The 12775-nt window shown below is 66.6% G+C and overlaps 6 protein-coding genes across 6 annotated transcripts; 3 read left to right on the top strand and 3 right to left on the bottom strand.

Moving 5' to 3' along the window:
- Window positions 1–730: 730 nt before the first annotated feature.
- MICPUN_63910 (predicted protein) lies at window positions 731–1798 on the bottom strand (the record flags this gene model as incomplete). Its single annotated transcript, XM_002505839.1, has 1 exon — window positions 731–1798. The coding sequence occupies one exon, from the start codon at window positions 1796–1798 to the stop codon at window positions 731–733; it is 1068 nt and encodes a 355-aa protein (XP_002505885.1).
- A 1442-nt stretch (window positions 1799–3240) lies between these two features.
- MICPUN_109435 (predicted protein) lies at window positions 3241–3640 on the top strand. The gene has a single exon (XM_002506043.1). The coding sequence runs from the start codon at window positions 3246–3248 to the stop codon at window positions 3540–3542; it is 297 nt and encodes a 98-aa protein (XP_002506089.1). The 5' UTR covers window positions 3241–3245; the 3' UTR covers window positions 3543–3640.
- Window positions 3641–4141: 501 nt separating this feature from the next.
- MICPUN_109434 (predicted protein) lies at window positions 4142–5215 on the top strand. The gene has a single exon (XM_002506042.1). The coding sequence runs from the start codon at window positions 4193–4195 to the stop codon at window positions 5180–5182; it is 990 nt and encodes a 329-aa protein (XP_002506088.1). The 5' UTR covers window positions 4142–4192; the 3' UTR covers window positions 5183–5215.
- A 35-nt stretch (window positions 5216–5250) lies between these two features.
- Window positions 5251–5787, bottom strand: MICPUN_63907 (predicted protein; the record flags this gene model as incomplete). Its single annotated transcript, XM_002505838.1, has 1 exon — window positions 5251–5787. One exon carries the CDS (start codon window positions 5785–5787, stop codon window positions 5251–5253), a length of 537 nt encoding a protein of 178 aa, XP_002505884.1.
- Window positions 5788–6209: 422 nt separating this feature from the next.
- MICPUN_63906 (predicted protein) lies at window positions 6210–7416 on the top strand (the record flags this gene model as incomplete). Its single annotated transcript, XM_002506041.1, has 1 exon — window positions 6210–7416. The coding sequence occupies one exon, from the start codon at window positions 6210–6212 to the stop codon at window positions 7317–7319; it is 1110 nt and encodes a 369-aa protein (XP_002506087.1). The 3' UTR covers window positions 7320–7416.
- MICPUN_63905 (predicted protein) lies at window positions 7368–11847 on the bottom strand (the record flags this gene model as incomplete). Its single annotated transcript, XM_002505837.1, has 6 exons — window positions 7368–8364; window positions 8422–9653; window positions 9716–9861; window positions 9935–10114; window positions 10175–11367; window positions 11526–11847. The coding sequence occupies 6 exons, from the start codon at window positions 11845–11847 to the stop codon at window positions 7493–7495; spliced, it is 3945 nt and encodes a 1314-aa protein (XP_002505883.1). The 3' UTR covers window positions 7368–7492.
- Between the last annotated feature and the right edge of the window lie 928 nt (window positions 11848–12775).

Genomic DNA, 12775 nt, shown 5'->3' with positions numbered 1-12775 from the left:
TCCATTCGCTGCTGGGGGCGTCGGGTTCACCGGACGTCGGGGACGTCAAGGGCGACAGCGCGGTGAGCTACGCGGCGTCGACGGGACAAGACGAATGCCTCGAGGCGTTACTCGACGCGGGTGGGGATCGGGATAAGGTCGGTGAAGGGGGTCGCAGCGCTCTGATGCGCGCGGTGCTGGGCGGTCACTCCCGATGCGTTCGGGCGCTGGTCGAGGCGCGGTGCGACGTGAACGCGGCGGACGACGACGGCGTCACGCCCCTCGCCGCCGCCGTCGCCCTCGACCACGACGACGCGGCGAAGATCGTCGCGGCGCTCCTGGACGCGGGTGCCGACCCGACGCGCGCGGACGTGCGGGGCGTGGTCCCGACGCAGCTCGCGGCGGCGGGCGGCAAGGTTGAAGCGTTAAAACTTCTGTTGGCCAGGGGCGCGGGGGTGAACACCGGGAGCGTGTTCTCCACCCCGCTGCACGACGCCGCGTTCATGGGTAAGGTCAAGTGCCTGCGCGTGCTACTGGAAAACGGCGCGGACGTGAGCGCGAGGGATTGGGACGGGCGGACCGCGGCGGACCGCGCCCGGGGCGGGGACTACGAGGCTTGCGTCGAGCTGTTGGTCGAGCACGGCGCGGCCAACTTCACCGTGATGGAGTGACGGACGGGGGACGCGCGACGATCGGCTCGAGCGCATCGTATTCTAAGTCGAGTTAGTTAACTCACTACGTCTTATGGCAATTAAACAAAGGTAAAGTCCGGGTCCCCGAGGTCGCCGCAGTACCCGTACGCTGCGTTATCCACGTTGACGTACATGTTTCGCCTCGACTCTCTTAGCGATTTACGCGTCGCCTTGGCGCTCTCAGCCTCCTCCGCGCTGTCCCTCCGTCGCCCCCTTCCTACCACCCCCTCCACGAATCCCCTGACGTCAGCCTTGACCCACTCGAGGATCGCGCCCGCGATGGACGTCCGCTTCTCCCGGCGCAGGTCCTTGACGGACCCGATGTCGTGCACGGTGATGCGATCGTCGTCGAAGGTGACCGAGCTCTGCCGCCTGAGCGCGTGGTCGGCGGTCGGGGACGGCGATTCGTCGAAGAGGCCGTCGGGGCGGAGGACGGTATCGGGGCTCCACCTCGCTCCGCCGCACCCGTCTTCTTCCTCGTCGTCGTCGTCGTCGTCTTCCCCCCCCGCGGGTTCCTCCTCTGCGCTCCTGAAGGATGCGTCGGACTCGTCAACCTCGTTCACCTCGTCCGAGAACCCCGGGCCGTCGCCGTCGGATTCGGACGCCCCGTCGCACATTCCCCTGAGCGCATCGACGAGGGCGTCCACCTCGCGAACCTCCGCCTTGAGGCTCAGGGCGGCGCGCCCGACGCGGAAGCCGTCGTCCCGCGCGCGAGGGTCGTCAACGTCCGAGATTTTCAAATGGGACCCCCACCCCGTCGCGTTCTCGTCGCCGGGCTCGTCGCGCTCCCGCGCCTCGCGTCGATCCCTCGCCCGTCCCGACGACGCCGCGCGCGCCTCGACCGCCTCGCGCGCCGCGGCGTCGTCGTCGACGCTCCGACCCTCCGCGCGCCGCCACGGGCACGGTCGTTCGTCGTCGTCGCCGGCGAACAGGCGCTGACCCACCCGGGGCCGGGGTTGGACCGCGGCCGCCTCCGCTTCCTCCGCTTCCTCGAGCCTGAGCCTCTCCAGCTGCCGCTTCTTGAAGCTGCCGCTCGGTCGCAGGATTCCCCGCGGGGACGGGGTGATCGCGGGCGGCTCCATCGTGCCGCGGCGCTGTGCGCCAGACCCCGTCGGCGGAGACGACATTTCAAACGAACCCCAGCTGTCGCCGAGAATTTTTGGTTTTTGGTTTTTGGATTAACACTGAATGCAGCCAAAACGAACCCGGTCATAACTGTTTGATCGTACGACTTTTCGATACGGGCGAAGATCTCCCGACGCATTTGCATCCAAATGCACCCGTCTCTGCCTGTTCAGCCATACAAAAAATGGAGAACGAGGTCTCCGCGCATTTTTATGAGGTAACGGTCGAGAAAAGCCGTGCCGTCGGAAACCCACGCCTCAAACTTTATCTGTTGCACGCGCTTTCGGGTGCGGCGGACACTGTTCAGGCCCGGCGAGGCACCCGATCCTCCCCGCGACCGACCGATATGGCGTCGTCGCTCCCCATCGGAGCTCCGAACCCCCCCCCGCGCCAACCCGCCGCGTCGTTGGGCAAGCGCGGGAGATTCCGCGCGGGGCTCTCGGACTTGGCGAGAGGGATCCCGAAAGCTTCCGCGCAGTCCACCGTGCTCTGGTCCATCGGCGATCTGACGTGCCAGAAGCTCGAGAAACGGACGAGCATCGACACGCGAAGGCTCGCCAGCAACGCCGCGTACGGAGCCGTCGTCTTGGGCCCCGTCGGCCACCTGTGGTACGAGGGCGCCCTGGTCGTTTTCTGCGAAAGGTTCATCCCATACGGGGGCGCCGCGATGGTCGCGGCGAAGCTCGCCTTCGACCTGTGCGTGTTCGGCCCCGCGCACCTCGCGTGTTTCCTCGGGTGGAGCGGGTTCTGGTCCTTCCCCCGAGGCGCCTCCCCGGACGACGACGCCGCGAGAGGAGGAGGAGGAGGGAGGAAACCGTCGCCGTCGAAAGGAAGAGCCGAGAAAAGGGGCGAGAAGACGCGCGGGGAAGAGGCGAAGGGTACTCTTAAGGCGGGGGGACGCGAAAGGACCGGCGGGACCTTACGCGCCGCCCTCAGCCGCGCCAGAGCCTCCGTCGGGTCGGATTTCCTCTCCGGGCTCGTCGTCGACACCGCGTTCTGGGCCCCCGTGCAGACGGCGAACTTCGCGTTTGTCCCCGTGTCAAAGCAGGTGAGTTTATTTTAATCTTTTCCTATCTTTGTATGGTCAATTAGACTGACGACGACGTGGTTTTTTATTCACAGCTGCTCTACGTCAACGTCGCGTGCGCGGTGGACGCGGCGATCTTGTCGTGGATCGCGTCGCACCCCGGGGCGCTCGCGAGGATGTGGGATGAACGGGTGGGTGGTGGGGGTGGTGGGGACGGGCGGGGACGGGACGGGGATGCGCGGAGGGCGTGAGAGGGAATGCGTCGCACTACTCACGGCGGGGTTGCGAGGGCTGCATAGAGTTGTGATGTATTCTCAGTGTAGCGCGTGTGATTTCGCGAGTCCGGAAGCAAGAGCGGACGTGATGACACGTGACCGGGTGTCGCCGCACAGATCGGCGCGCCCGAGGGTGGAGGGACCGGGATGCTGGGCGCGATCGCGGAGTGGTGCCGCGAGCACAAGCTGCGGGCCATCGGCGGGGTGTGGCTCACCGGCATGGGCGCGTCCATGGCGTACAACGCCACGCAGACGAGCCTCTCGCCGTCCGTGAAGGTGATTCACAGCCGCATATACGCCCAGGCCTTGACGCTGACCTGCCTGCTGGGAAGCGCCGCCGCCGAGTGGTACGACGTGAAGTACAACAACAGGCGGGTGGTGGACGACGATCCGTACGTGTACAAGCCGCCGCAGGGGACGAGAACCGCGCCGGTGGGGCGGTAGACGTACCGGCGCCGGACTCGACTCTTTTTGTAAGTTTAGTTTTAGAGGGCGGAACCCGCTGGCAGTGTTGTTGATCGCATAGCAGACGCGTAGACCTCACGTCGATGGCGTCCCCGACCGATCTTCGAGGCGCGCGGATCGTCGACGATGCATCCGCGTCGTCGGAGTCCCCGCTCCGCGATGACACCGCGGAGTTCATCCGCGAGCTTCGCGCGAGAGCCGAAGATGGCGGGAGCGACGAGATCTCCAAAACCACCGCGAGCGCGTTCGACTTTGCGCTCCCCGCGACGGTGACCCGCGCGCCCGGGCGGCTGGACTTCATGGGCGGCATCGCGGACTACTCCGGCTCGCTCGTGCTGCAGATGCCCATCGCGGAGGCGTGCCACGTCGCGGCGCAGACCCGCGCTGCCCCGCGCGGGCGCGCGACCCTCACCGTCGTCTCCCCGATCCTCCCCGGGTCGAGCACCGACGCGAACGATCGCGCCGAGACGTTCACGTGCGCGATGGACGACTTACTGTCGCTGACCTACGACGCCGCGCGCGAGTGGTTCGCGAGGGATCCAAAGACACGGTGGGCGGCGTACGTCGCCGGGACCGCGCTCGTGCTGGCCAAGGAGAAGGGCGCGAGGTTTCAGGGGCAAAGCGTCTCGATGTTCGTGCGTTCGGCGGTGCCCGAGGGGAAGGGCGTGTCGTCGTCCGCCGCGTGCGAGGTGGCGTCCATGCGCGCGCTCGCCGTCCTTGCGAACGTTCCCTTCGACGGCGACGAGGGCGGCGCGGAGCTCGCGGCGCTCTGCCAGCTGTGCGAGAACGCCGTCGCGGGCGCGCCATGCGGGATCATGGACCAGATGACGGCTTCGCTGGGCCGAGAATCGCGCCTGCTCGCGCTCCTCTGTTCGAACAACGCGGTGCTCGGGCACGTCCGGATACCTCGCGGGTGCAAGTTGTGGGGCATCGACAGCGGCGTGAGGCACAGCAACGACGGGGAGAGCGATTACGGCAGGGTTAGGTGCGCGGCGTTTATGTTCAGGGAACACTTGAAGCAGACGTGGCCGGAGAAGGGAATCGATCACCTCGCCACCTCGGTGGACCCCCGGTGGTTGGAGGTGATGTCGCTCAACGGGGCGCTGCCTAAGCGTCTCAGCGGGGAGAACTTCCTCGTGATGTACCCTGAGGGGCACGGCGACGACGTCACGTCCATCGACGAACGCGTCACCTACGACGTGGCCGTCTGCGGGTCGCACCCGGTGATGGAACACAGACGAGTTACATTAATTCGCGACTGGCTCGCCGAGGTGGCCGACGACGACGCCATCTCCGAACTCGTGGCGACGCAGGTGGGTAACTACATGTATCAGTCGCACGAATCGTACGGGGCGTGCGGTTTGGGTTCCGACGCCACGGACAAGTTGGTGCGTCTGTTGGAAGAGCGCGGGAGAGATCGCGGTGTCTTCGGCGCGAAGATCACGGGCGGCGGCAGCGGCGGCGTCGTGTGCGCGCTGACCGCCGATACCGACGACGCCGAACGCGCGGTGGCGGAGGTGTGCGATGAGTACGGCGGGAAGCCCGCGGTGTTCGTCGGGTCCAGCCCGGGGGCCGTGTCGTTCGGTCACCTGTCCGTGGTGATCAAGCCGAGCGATTGACGACGACGACTTTAAAACAAAAAACATGCACTTTTACAGGGCAAACACGCGCCTCCTCGGCCGTTTCTCTACTCCGCGCCCGCTCCGCCGGTGTCTTCCTTCCACGGCGTGGCGCTCCCGGTGTACTGCTGGTGGTCCTTGTCCTGCAGGTGGTAGTGCTCGCGGTAGCCTTTGGAGAAGCCCTCGCCCTCCATCTGAGCGTCGAGCGGCGTCTTGGGCGAGTGCGACAGGTCGTCGAGATCCTCGTAATCCTCGGAGCCGCCCGCCATCGTGACCGCCACGACCGCCGCCCTGTCCTGTATGGTCACCTGCTCGGTTGACGGATGGTACGTCGCCCCCGCGGTCACGCCGTCGACGAACGCGCCGGTGATGAACCCGTATATCGAGCTGGAGTAGGCCCCGACGATGAGCACGATGAACCCGGCGAATATCATGGACACCGAGAAGCACACCGCGGTCGCGCCGCCGCCGCCGCCGCCGCCGCTCCTGGACGACCTGCCCCCACCCCGCGGCGTCTCGCTGTCGGAAGCGGAAGCGGACGCGTCGCCGCCGCGGTTGGCGAGCAGCGGCGCTTGCTCTCCGTGCCCTCGCGACGCGACCCCCATCGGATTTGCACTCTTCTCCGTGTAAAAGTTAGACGACCCGGTCTCGGCGAGCTCGCCCTTGGCGCGACTCGACGGGCCTTACGCACGACTCGAACGGGGCGCGCGAGTCGACGCTCGGTGCACGCGCCTCTGCGCGCGGCGGGTGAACGGGCGGTGGAACGATGCGCGGTTGCCCCGGCTGTGTGAGGGAGCCGACGACAAGCGAGGGGAGAAGATTGTGTAACACCTCAATCTTTTTCCGGGCTTCTCTGGCTGGGCGCAAATCCTGACTGTTTGCATGTGCGACGCGCCCCGGAAAACTTGCACATGCAAACAGTAAGAAATTGGGCTCGTTTGCGGTTAACCAAAAATCTGATGAGCCGATCCAAAGAACCCGCGACGCGTTCGGCACCCGTCCTCGTCAGCACAGCTCACGGCGCCGGATGGCGCTCCTCGCCCCGTCGGTCGCGGACGCCGCCGTCCTCGGATCGCGACGGGCGGGCGTTGCGCGCCGGCGCGGCCTCCCGCGCGATGCCCGAGCCGCGGCTCTCGGCCCCGGCGGCGCCACCCGTCGTGGGCCGGGAACGCCGGGACGTTTAACAACAACACCGATCGCGCCTCGCGCGTTCTTCGGTAAGGGCGACGAAACGAAGGACCCGTTCAAGCGCCACCGACTGAGGGACCCGACGCCGTTCCCGGAATCCATCGGCGTGGGGTTCCAGTGCGCGCTCGTGGGGGCCAAGACGGCGGTGACCAACCCGTCGCAGGTCTGGGGCCCGATGACCGGCGCCACCCTCGTCGTCGCCGTCGCGCTCGACGTCGGCGGCACCACCCTCACCGGGCGATGGCTCAACCCCGGGGAGGACGCCGGCGCGCTGTGGACGCTCGTCGAGCGCGTCGCGCTCGTCGCCGTGGACGGCGCGTGGCTCCTCGTATCCCCGCTCGTGGCCATCGCGGTGGTCCAGCAACTCCTGCCGCTGCTGGGCGAGAAGATCCTCTTCGACGCGCTCAAGGCGCCGCCGCCGGGCGAGTCACCGACCGGTGAGTCACCGACCGGTGAGTCACCGACCTCCTCGTCCGCCACCCCGTCGACCCTCGCGGCGTCGCGCACCGCCCGCGTCGCGCAGCTCGAAGCCTCCGACGGCCTCGGCTTGCGGTCCCTGGGCGTCGCGGCGGCGAGGGCGCAATCCCTCGCGACTCTCGCGGGCGTCGCCGTCCCGATCGGCGTCGGCGTCTCCCTCGTGCCCGTCGCCGGACCGTTCATCGCGGGCGCGCTCGCCGCCGCGCTCGCCGCGTACTCGCTGACGTGGGAGCTGCTGGATCCGTACTTTGACAAGGCGGGGCTCGATTTCGAGGCGCAGGAGAGGGTGGTGTGGGGCAACGCGGTGGCGCTGACGTGCTTCGGGGTTCCGTTCAGTTTGGCCCTCGCCGTGCCGTTCTTCGGGCCGATGACGGTCGCCGTCGCGCAGGGAGCGGCGGCGGAGGTGGTGTGGAGGGTGCTCGAGAGGGATCCGGAGTCGGAGGCGCGACGGACGGAGATCGCGGAGTCGTGAGACGCGCTATTATTGAGGTTGGTTTCGTCGAACGGCTTTGGAAAGGTTGGTTCATCGTAGGGTGTAGATTGTCATTATCATACGTGATGCAGACATCGTCAAAACAGCAGGCGACGCGTTGACGCGTCGGTTCATGGTCAGGGAAGAGTGAAAGTCGGCACCCACGTCGGTTCTCAGAACGCGTAGTGGCACTCCTCGTCGCTCGGGTCGCAATCCGCGTCGACGAAGAACGTGTCCCTCTCTTTTTCCGCGCTCCTCACCCTGCGCAGGGACCACGACACCGCGGAGCTCTTAGCCCCTTTACCAACCTCGCCACCTCCTCCTTTACCCGCGTCGGCAGCCCCTTTGGCCCGCGGGTGCGTGTTTGCGCGAAACGTCGACTCGAAGATTCCGTTCGCGTTGCCCTCGTGGAACCCGTCTCGAAGCGCCGAGTCCCCGAGGCTCTGCGCCGGGACGTTGGCCGAAATCGCGTTCGGATCGAGTGGACGCCTCTGGACAATCTCGAGGTACCCCCCGGGCACGGCGCACTCCACGAGCGAACCCACGCGCTCGTCGAACAGTTTCACCAAACGCACGTCGGCGGAGATTGACGACTGGAGCAAGCCGCCGTCGGGGGATACGCGGGTGAAGGCGTCCACCCCGGAGCCGGGCTCGGTTTGATCCACCGTTTGATCGTCCTCGTCCTCGAAGTCGTTCCACTCGTTGGGCGGGCCGCCACTCGTCGGGCAGGCCACCGGGTCGACGATGAACCTGTAGAGCCCGTCCTCGCCGAACTTTTCCCATCGTTCGCTGAAGCACCGCTCCTCGGGTATCTCGCCGTAGCCGCCGATTTCCCGGCGGATCACGGCCTTCTCCGCGTCATCCTCCGAGTCGCTCACCGCCGGTGAGTCACCGGGGCCCGGTGAGTCACCGGGCGGAGTGACTGGGACGAGCCTGGCGGCGGGGACGTCGCCCTGGAGGAACGCGTTGAGGGAACGGAGGTCGCCGATGCCGGACTCGAGCGGGAGCCTGTGCGCGGCGATGGCGACGTGGTTCACGGCGTACCCTGTTTTAAAAAGCCACGTCATTTTAATTGCCCATACGAAAATGAAAATAAACTCACCGTTCACGAGCGTCCACGCGGCGTATTCGGATTCGTTCGTCAAGAGGTCAAAGTCGGCTTTGGCGATGCCCCGCACGTCCCACGGGGTGTCCCAGCCGTCGCAGCACATGTGCGACGCCACTCCCGCCGCGTGGTCTCCCGCCGTGGCGTAGACGTCCTCGATGAGGTCCAGGACGCACTCGAACGTGTCCTTGTGAAAGTCCGGATCGGCAAAGGCGCCGGGGTACCGAACCTTGCTCTTCTTCTTCTCCTTCTTCCGCGCGCCTCGCCTGGTGTCGTACGGAAGCGCCGCGGACGCGGACTGCGTGCTGAAGAGCATGCCGTGCTCGCCGTCGCCCGTGCCGCCGACGTACGCCTCGATCGTCGCCCTCGCGGCGTTGGACAGGTCGGAGACGTCCAGCTCGGAGATGAAAATTCTGGGCAGCGGCGGCGTCGCGTCGGGGGGCCGGAACCACCTGGCGCTAACCTTCTTCTCGGGAAATCGCATCGGCCCGTCGCCGAGCTTTCCCGGATCGCTCGCCTCGACGTACCCGAGGGACGTGAAGAGCCCGGCGACGGCGTCGATGCCCATGTTCGGCAGTGCGAACGTGCGAAACGCGACGTGGTCGAGCGGGAGACCTTCGCAGTCGCCGTCGCTCGGGGCGTAGGTACCGGTGAACTTAACCCCTTCGGAGGAGGACGACGCCGCCGCCGCCGCTCGCACCGACGACGCGACCGCCCTCACCTTGGGGTTCCTCGCGAGGTACTTGCCCACCGCCGCGTCGATGACGCGTCGCGCGACGCGCGTCTTCGCGGAGTCGCGGAGCGTGCCGTCGTAGTTTTTCGCCTTGAGCTCGATATCCGGCGGGTCAAACTTGGCTTTGTCAAACTTGGCGAACCGAGCCTCCTTCGGGGTTTTCGTGGAACCGAAACCGTACGCGCTCGCGTACGCCGCCGTGGAGAAGGAATCTCGCGGTTTCGCGACGTCAACCCCGTCGTTCCCCTCCCCGTTATCGCGCATCCAACCCAGCAGGGCTTCCTCGACGACGTTCGCGAGGAGGCGAACCTCTTCGGTGGACATGTCGAACCACGGCGTGAAACGAAGCGCGTTTTCGCCCCCGTGCACGGCGTTGAGCCCCGCGCGGCGGCACCGCTCCTCGAGGCCGCCGTCGCCCGTCACGCGCACGGACGGCGCGCAGTGCACCGCGGCGAGGAGACCGGACCCGGCGGCGCGGTCCAGGTGGGACGGGTACCTGTTTTGAAAAACCACGTCAGTCGATTTGCCCATACAAAGATTAAACTACAATGAACTCACCTGCGCACGAGGTCTTCCAGCGCCGACAGCAGCTCTTTCCCGCGCTCGACCACGTTGGCGCGGCGCGCGGGCGTCATGGCTCGAAGCGCCGCGGTTCCCACCCTCGCGGCTCGGGGGTTAAACGTCATCGTGTTGCCGTAGATTCCCTATCAACAAAACACATCACGTCATTCTAATTGCCCTTACGAAAATAGTCTTCGAAGGTGAAAATAACCTCACCGTCTTGTACGCGTCTCGCGCTCGTTCGGAGAAGGCGACGACGGAGAGCGGGAACTGCCCGCCGTTCAGAGCCTTGGAGAAGACCTCAAAGTCGGGCGGTTCGCAGCTGGCGAACCGCGGCCAGTCCACCAGCGACAGGTCGCCGGTGGCGCGAAGCCCGGCTTGCACGGAGTCCACCACCTGTTTGTAAAAAAAACCACGTCATTCGAAAAGCCCACACAAAGAGTAAAATACACTCACCAGGAACGTCCCGCGCGCCTTCGTGAGCCGCCGCGCCTCGTCGTAAAACTCCCTCGTGATCATCCGCCCCGGGTCTCCCTCCCCCATGCACGGCTCGAGGATCATCGCCTCCACGAACAGCCCCGCGCGGTCGCACGCGTCGAAGGTGTTCACGAGCGTTTGGACGTCGTTGGGTTCGACGAAGAGGCACGGGGGCGGTTGGAACGACTCGTCGGTATCGAAGCCCTCGCGTTGGTTCGCGTCCCGACCGGCGCCTCGAAGCGCCTCGACGTCGTCCTTACGGCGCTTGTGCTGCCAGCAGTCCTTCCAGCTGTCGTAGAAGGGGTGAGCAAAGTCGGAGTCGCACTCGTCGTCGGCATCTTCGGCAGTGAACTCGTCTTTGGAGGTTTGGGTCTCGGCGCGGAAAAAGTCGTCGACGTCGAAGGCGCCCTTGGACTTGGAAGGTTCCCTCCAATTCCCGGGACGAAACGACGCGAGCTCCTCGGCGTAGAGGCCGTGCGTCGCGTGCGACACCGTCCCCGCCCTGTTCGTCCGGCCGTGGAACGACCCCTTCAGGGCGATGAACACCGGCGTCTTGCCCTTGACGTCGATCTCCGTCCTCGCGCGAACGTCGGTGACTCGAAGCGCCAGCGTCACGGCTTCGCTGCCGCTGTTGAGGCACGCGAAGGATGCGTACGGGTGTTCCAGCTGGTTCGTCCACGCGGCGTCGTCGTCCTCGGCGTCCTTCTCGTTCGTCACCATCATTCGGCCCCTATTGGCGCCTCGCCAGTTGCGTCCAATCTCGCGGCGCAGCGCGTGCGTGAGATCCGCCTGCGCGAATGACCCAGTCATGACGTTGGCCATCACCTCGGGCCGACCCACGGCGTCGAGTAAGTCGTCGGGCGAGTGCCCGAAGCCGGTCATGCCGTAGCCGCCGGCGTCGTACACCACGGCGCCGTGCGCGGTGACGATCCAGGGACCGCGCGCGGCGAGGGGCACGAAGGGTTGCGTGCCATCCTCGGGGTAAAAGTTGAGCACGTCCTTGGTGAGTCTCGCGCGGAGGGAATCCTCGTCCAGCGCGAGGAGAGTGGCGTAGCACCTTCCGCCGCAGAGCCCCTGCGAGTGGATGAGGCGGTCGTGGAGGGCTCCGGCGTCGTCGATGGCGCGGATGAGGTCGTGGTCACGGGCGAGCGCGGCCGCGAGGTGCGCGTCGCCTGCGTCTCGAGGGGGGGGCGGGCGGTGAGCGGGCGAAGGGGGGGGACCGGCGGTATCGGTGTTGGCTCGGTGTTAGCTCGGAAGATCCTAGTCAGACTGGCGCGGCTGTCGGGTGTTACCGCGGCGGCGCGGCGTCGGCGGGGGGGTTCGCGCGCACCTATGCCGTCGGTCGTGCGCTCGCCGGCGAACTCGGATATCCTCCGCAGGGTGCCGCGCGCGCGCTGGACGCTCGCGGCCTCGACGCGCCAGTACCCATTCTCGGCGTCGAGGGTCCCGGAGCTTTCGTTCTCGGCCCCGTTCGCTGCGCCGCGGAGGCTGGGTCTCGACGATTTGGCGGCGACGCGGAAGGTCCTGGCGCTCGCGAGGCGAGGGCGACGCGTCCCAAAGGTTGAGAACGCGCGGTTACGCGACGTCACGTCCGGAAACCCGAACCCGCGCGGAGCGGTCGCGCGGCGGGGGGTCGAGGTCGACGCGAGCATTTTTGCGTTTTACTTTTGCGTTATTTTTTTCTTCGTCGCGCTTCCGCGGTGGGGTTGCCGAGTATCTCACGGGCCGCGGATTCACTCGCGGCGGCGCTCGGGGGGTGCTCGTCGAAGAGATTGGGCTTTCGACGCTCGATGCGGTCTCGTCGCGTCGTTGCGTCGCGCGTTGTGCGGTCGTTCGTCCCGTCTCGAGGGGCGCAATGCTTCGCCGAAAAAGGGGCGCCGCGTCTTCTCCAAGTCAGCAAGATCTCAAATTGGAGATTCTTTGCGCGCGAAACACCCACGAGCGGAAAGCGGACGAAAACAAACCGTCGTTCCTGAGAAGAGGGGGAAACAAAAATCGCGCGGGGGTTGCCGAGAAATCCGACGTGGACCCAAAAAAAAGCCGACGTGGACTTTCGGTGAATTTCCCCAAACGTCATTCGCCGACGCCCCACGCGCTTGGCACCGCACCCGCGCCTCCAGTTTCCCAACGCAGTTTCCGAACACACGCGCGAAAGGATGCTCCGCACGCGCCCGCCCCCGCTCGCGCGTCCCTCCGCGCCGCGAACCCGCGGTCTCCGCGGCCCCGCGCGACTCGTGGTCAATGCCGCGGGTCCCAAGAAAAAGAAACTGACACCTCGCGCACGCGACGCCGCACCGCCGGCGCTTGAAGTGCACGATAACCCGCAGCCCGCGTGGCTGCCCCGGACTCGGATATCCCACGGCGGAGGTGCCAACGAGTCGAACGTCGTCGCGGTACCCCGCCGCACCTTTTCTAACGCCGACACCGACGAGCCCGTCTACGCGGTGGTGGGCGGCCACCCCGAGTTGGCGCTCGCGCGCGCCAACTCGCGGGAAAAGATATCGAGGGACACGCTCCGTGCGCTGGACCTCGACGACCGCCGCAGGGAACGACCGCTCCGCCCGGTCCTCCCCGACGTCT

This window comes from Micromonas commoda, chromosome 14 (genome assembly GCF_000090985.2).
Source record: "Micromonas commoda chromosome 14, complete sequence".
Lineage (NCBI taxonomy): Eukaryota > Viridiplantae > Chlorophyta > Mamiellophyceae > Mamiellales > Mamiellaceae > Micromonas > Micromonas commoda.
The sequence above is the reverse complement of the archived record's forward strand: the minus strand, read 5'-3'. Positions and strand labels throughout refer to the sequence as shown.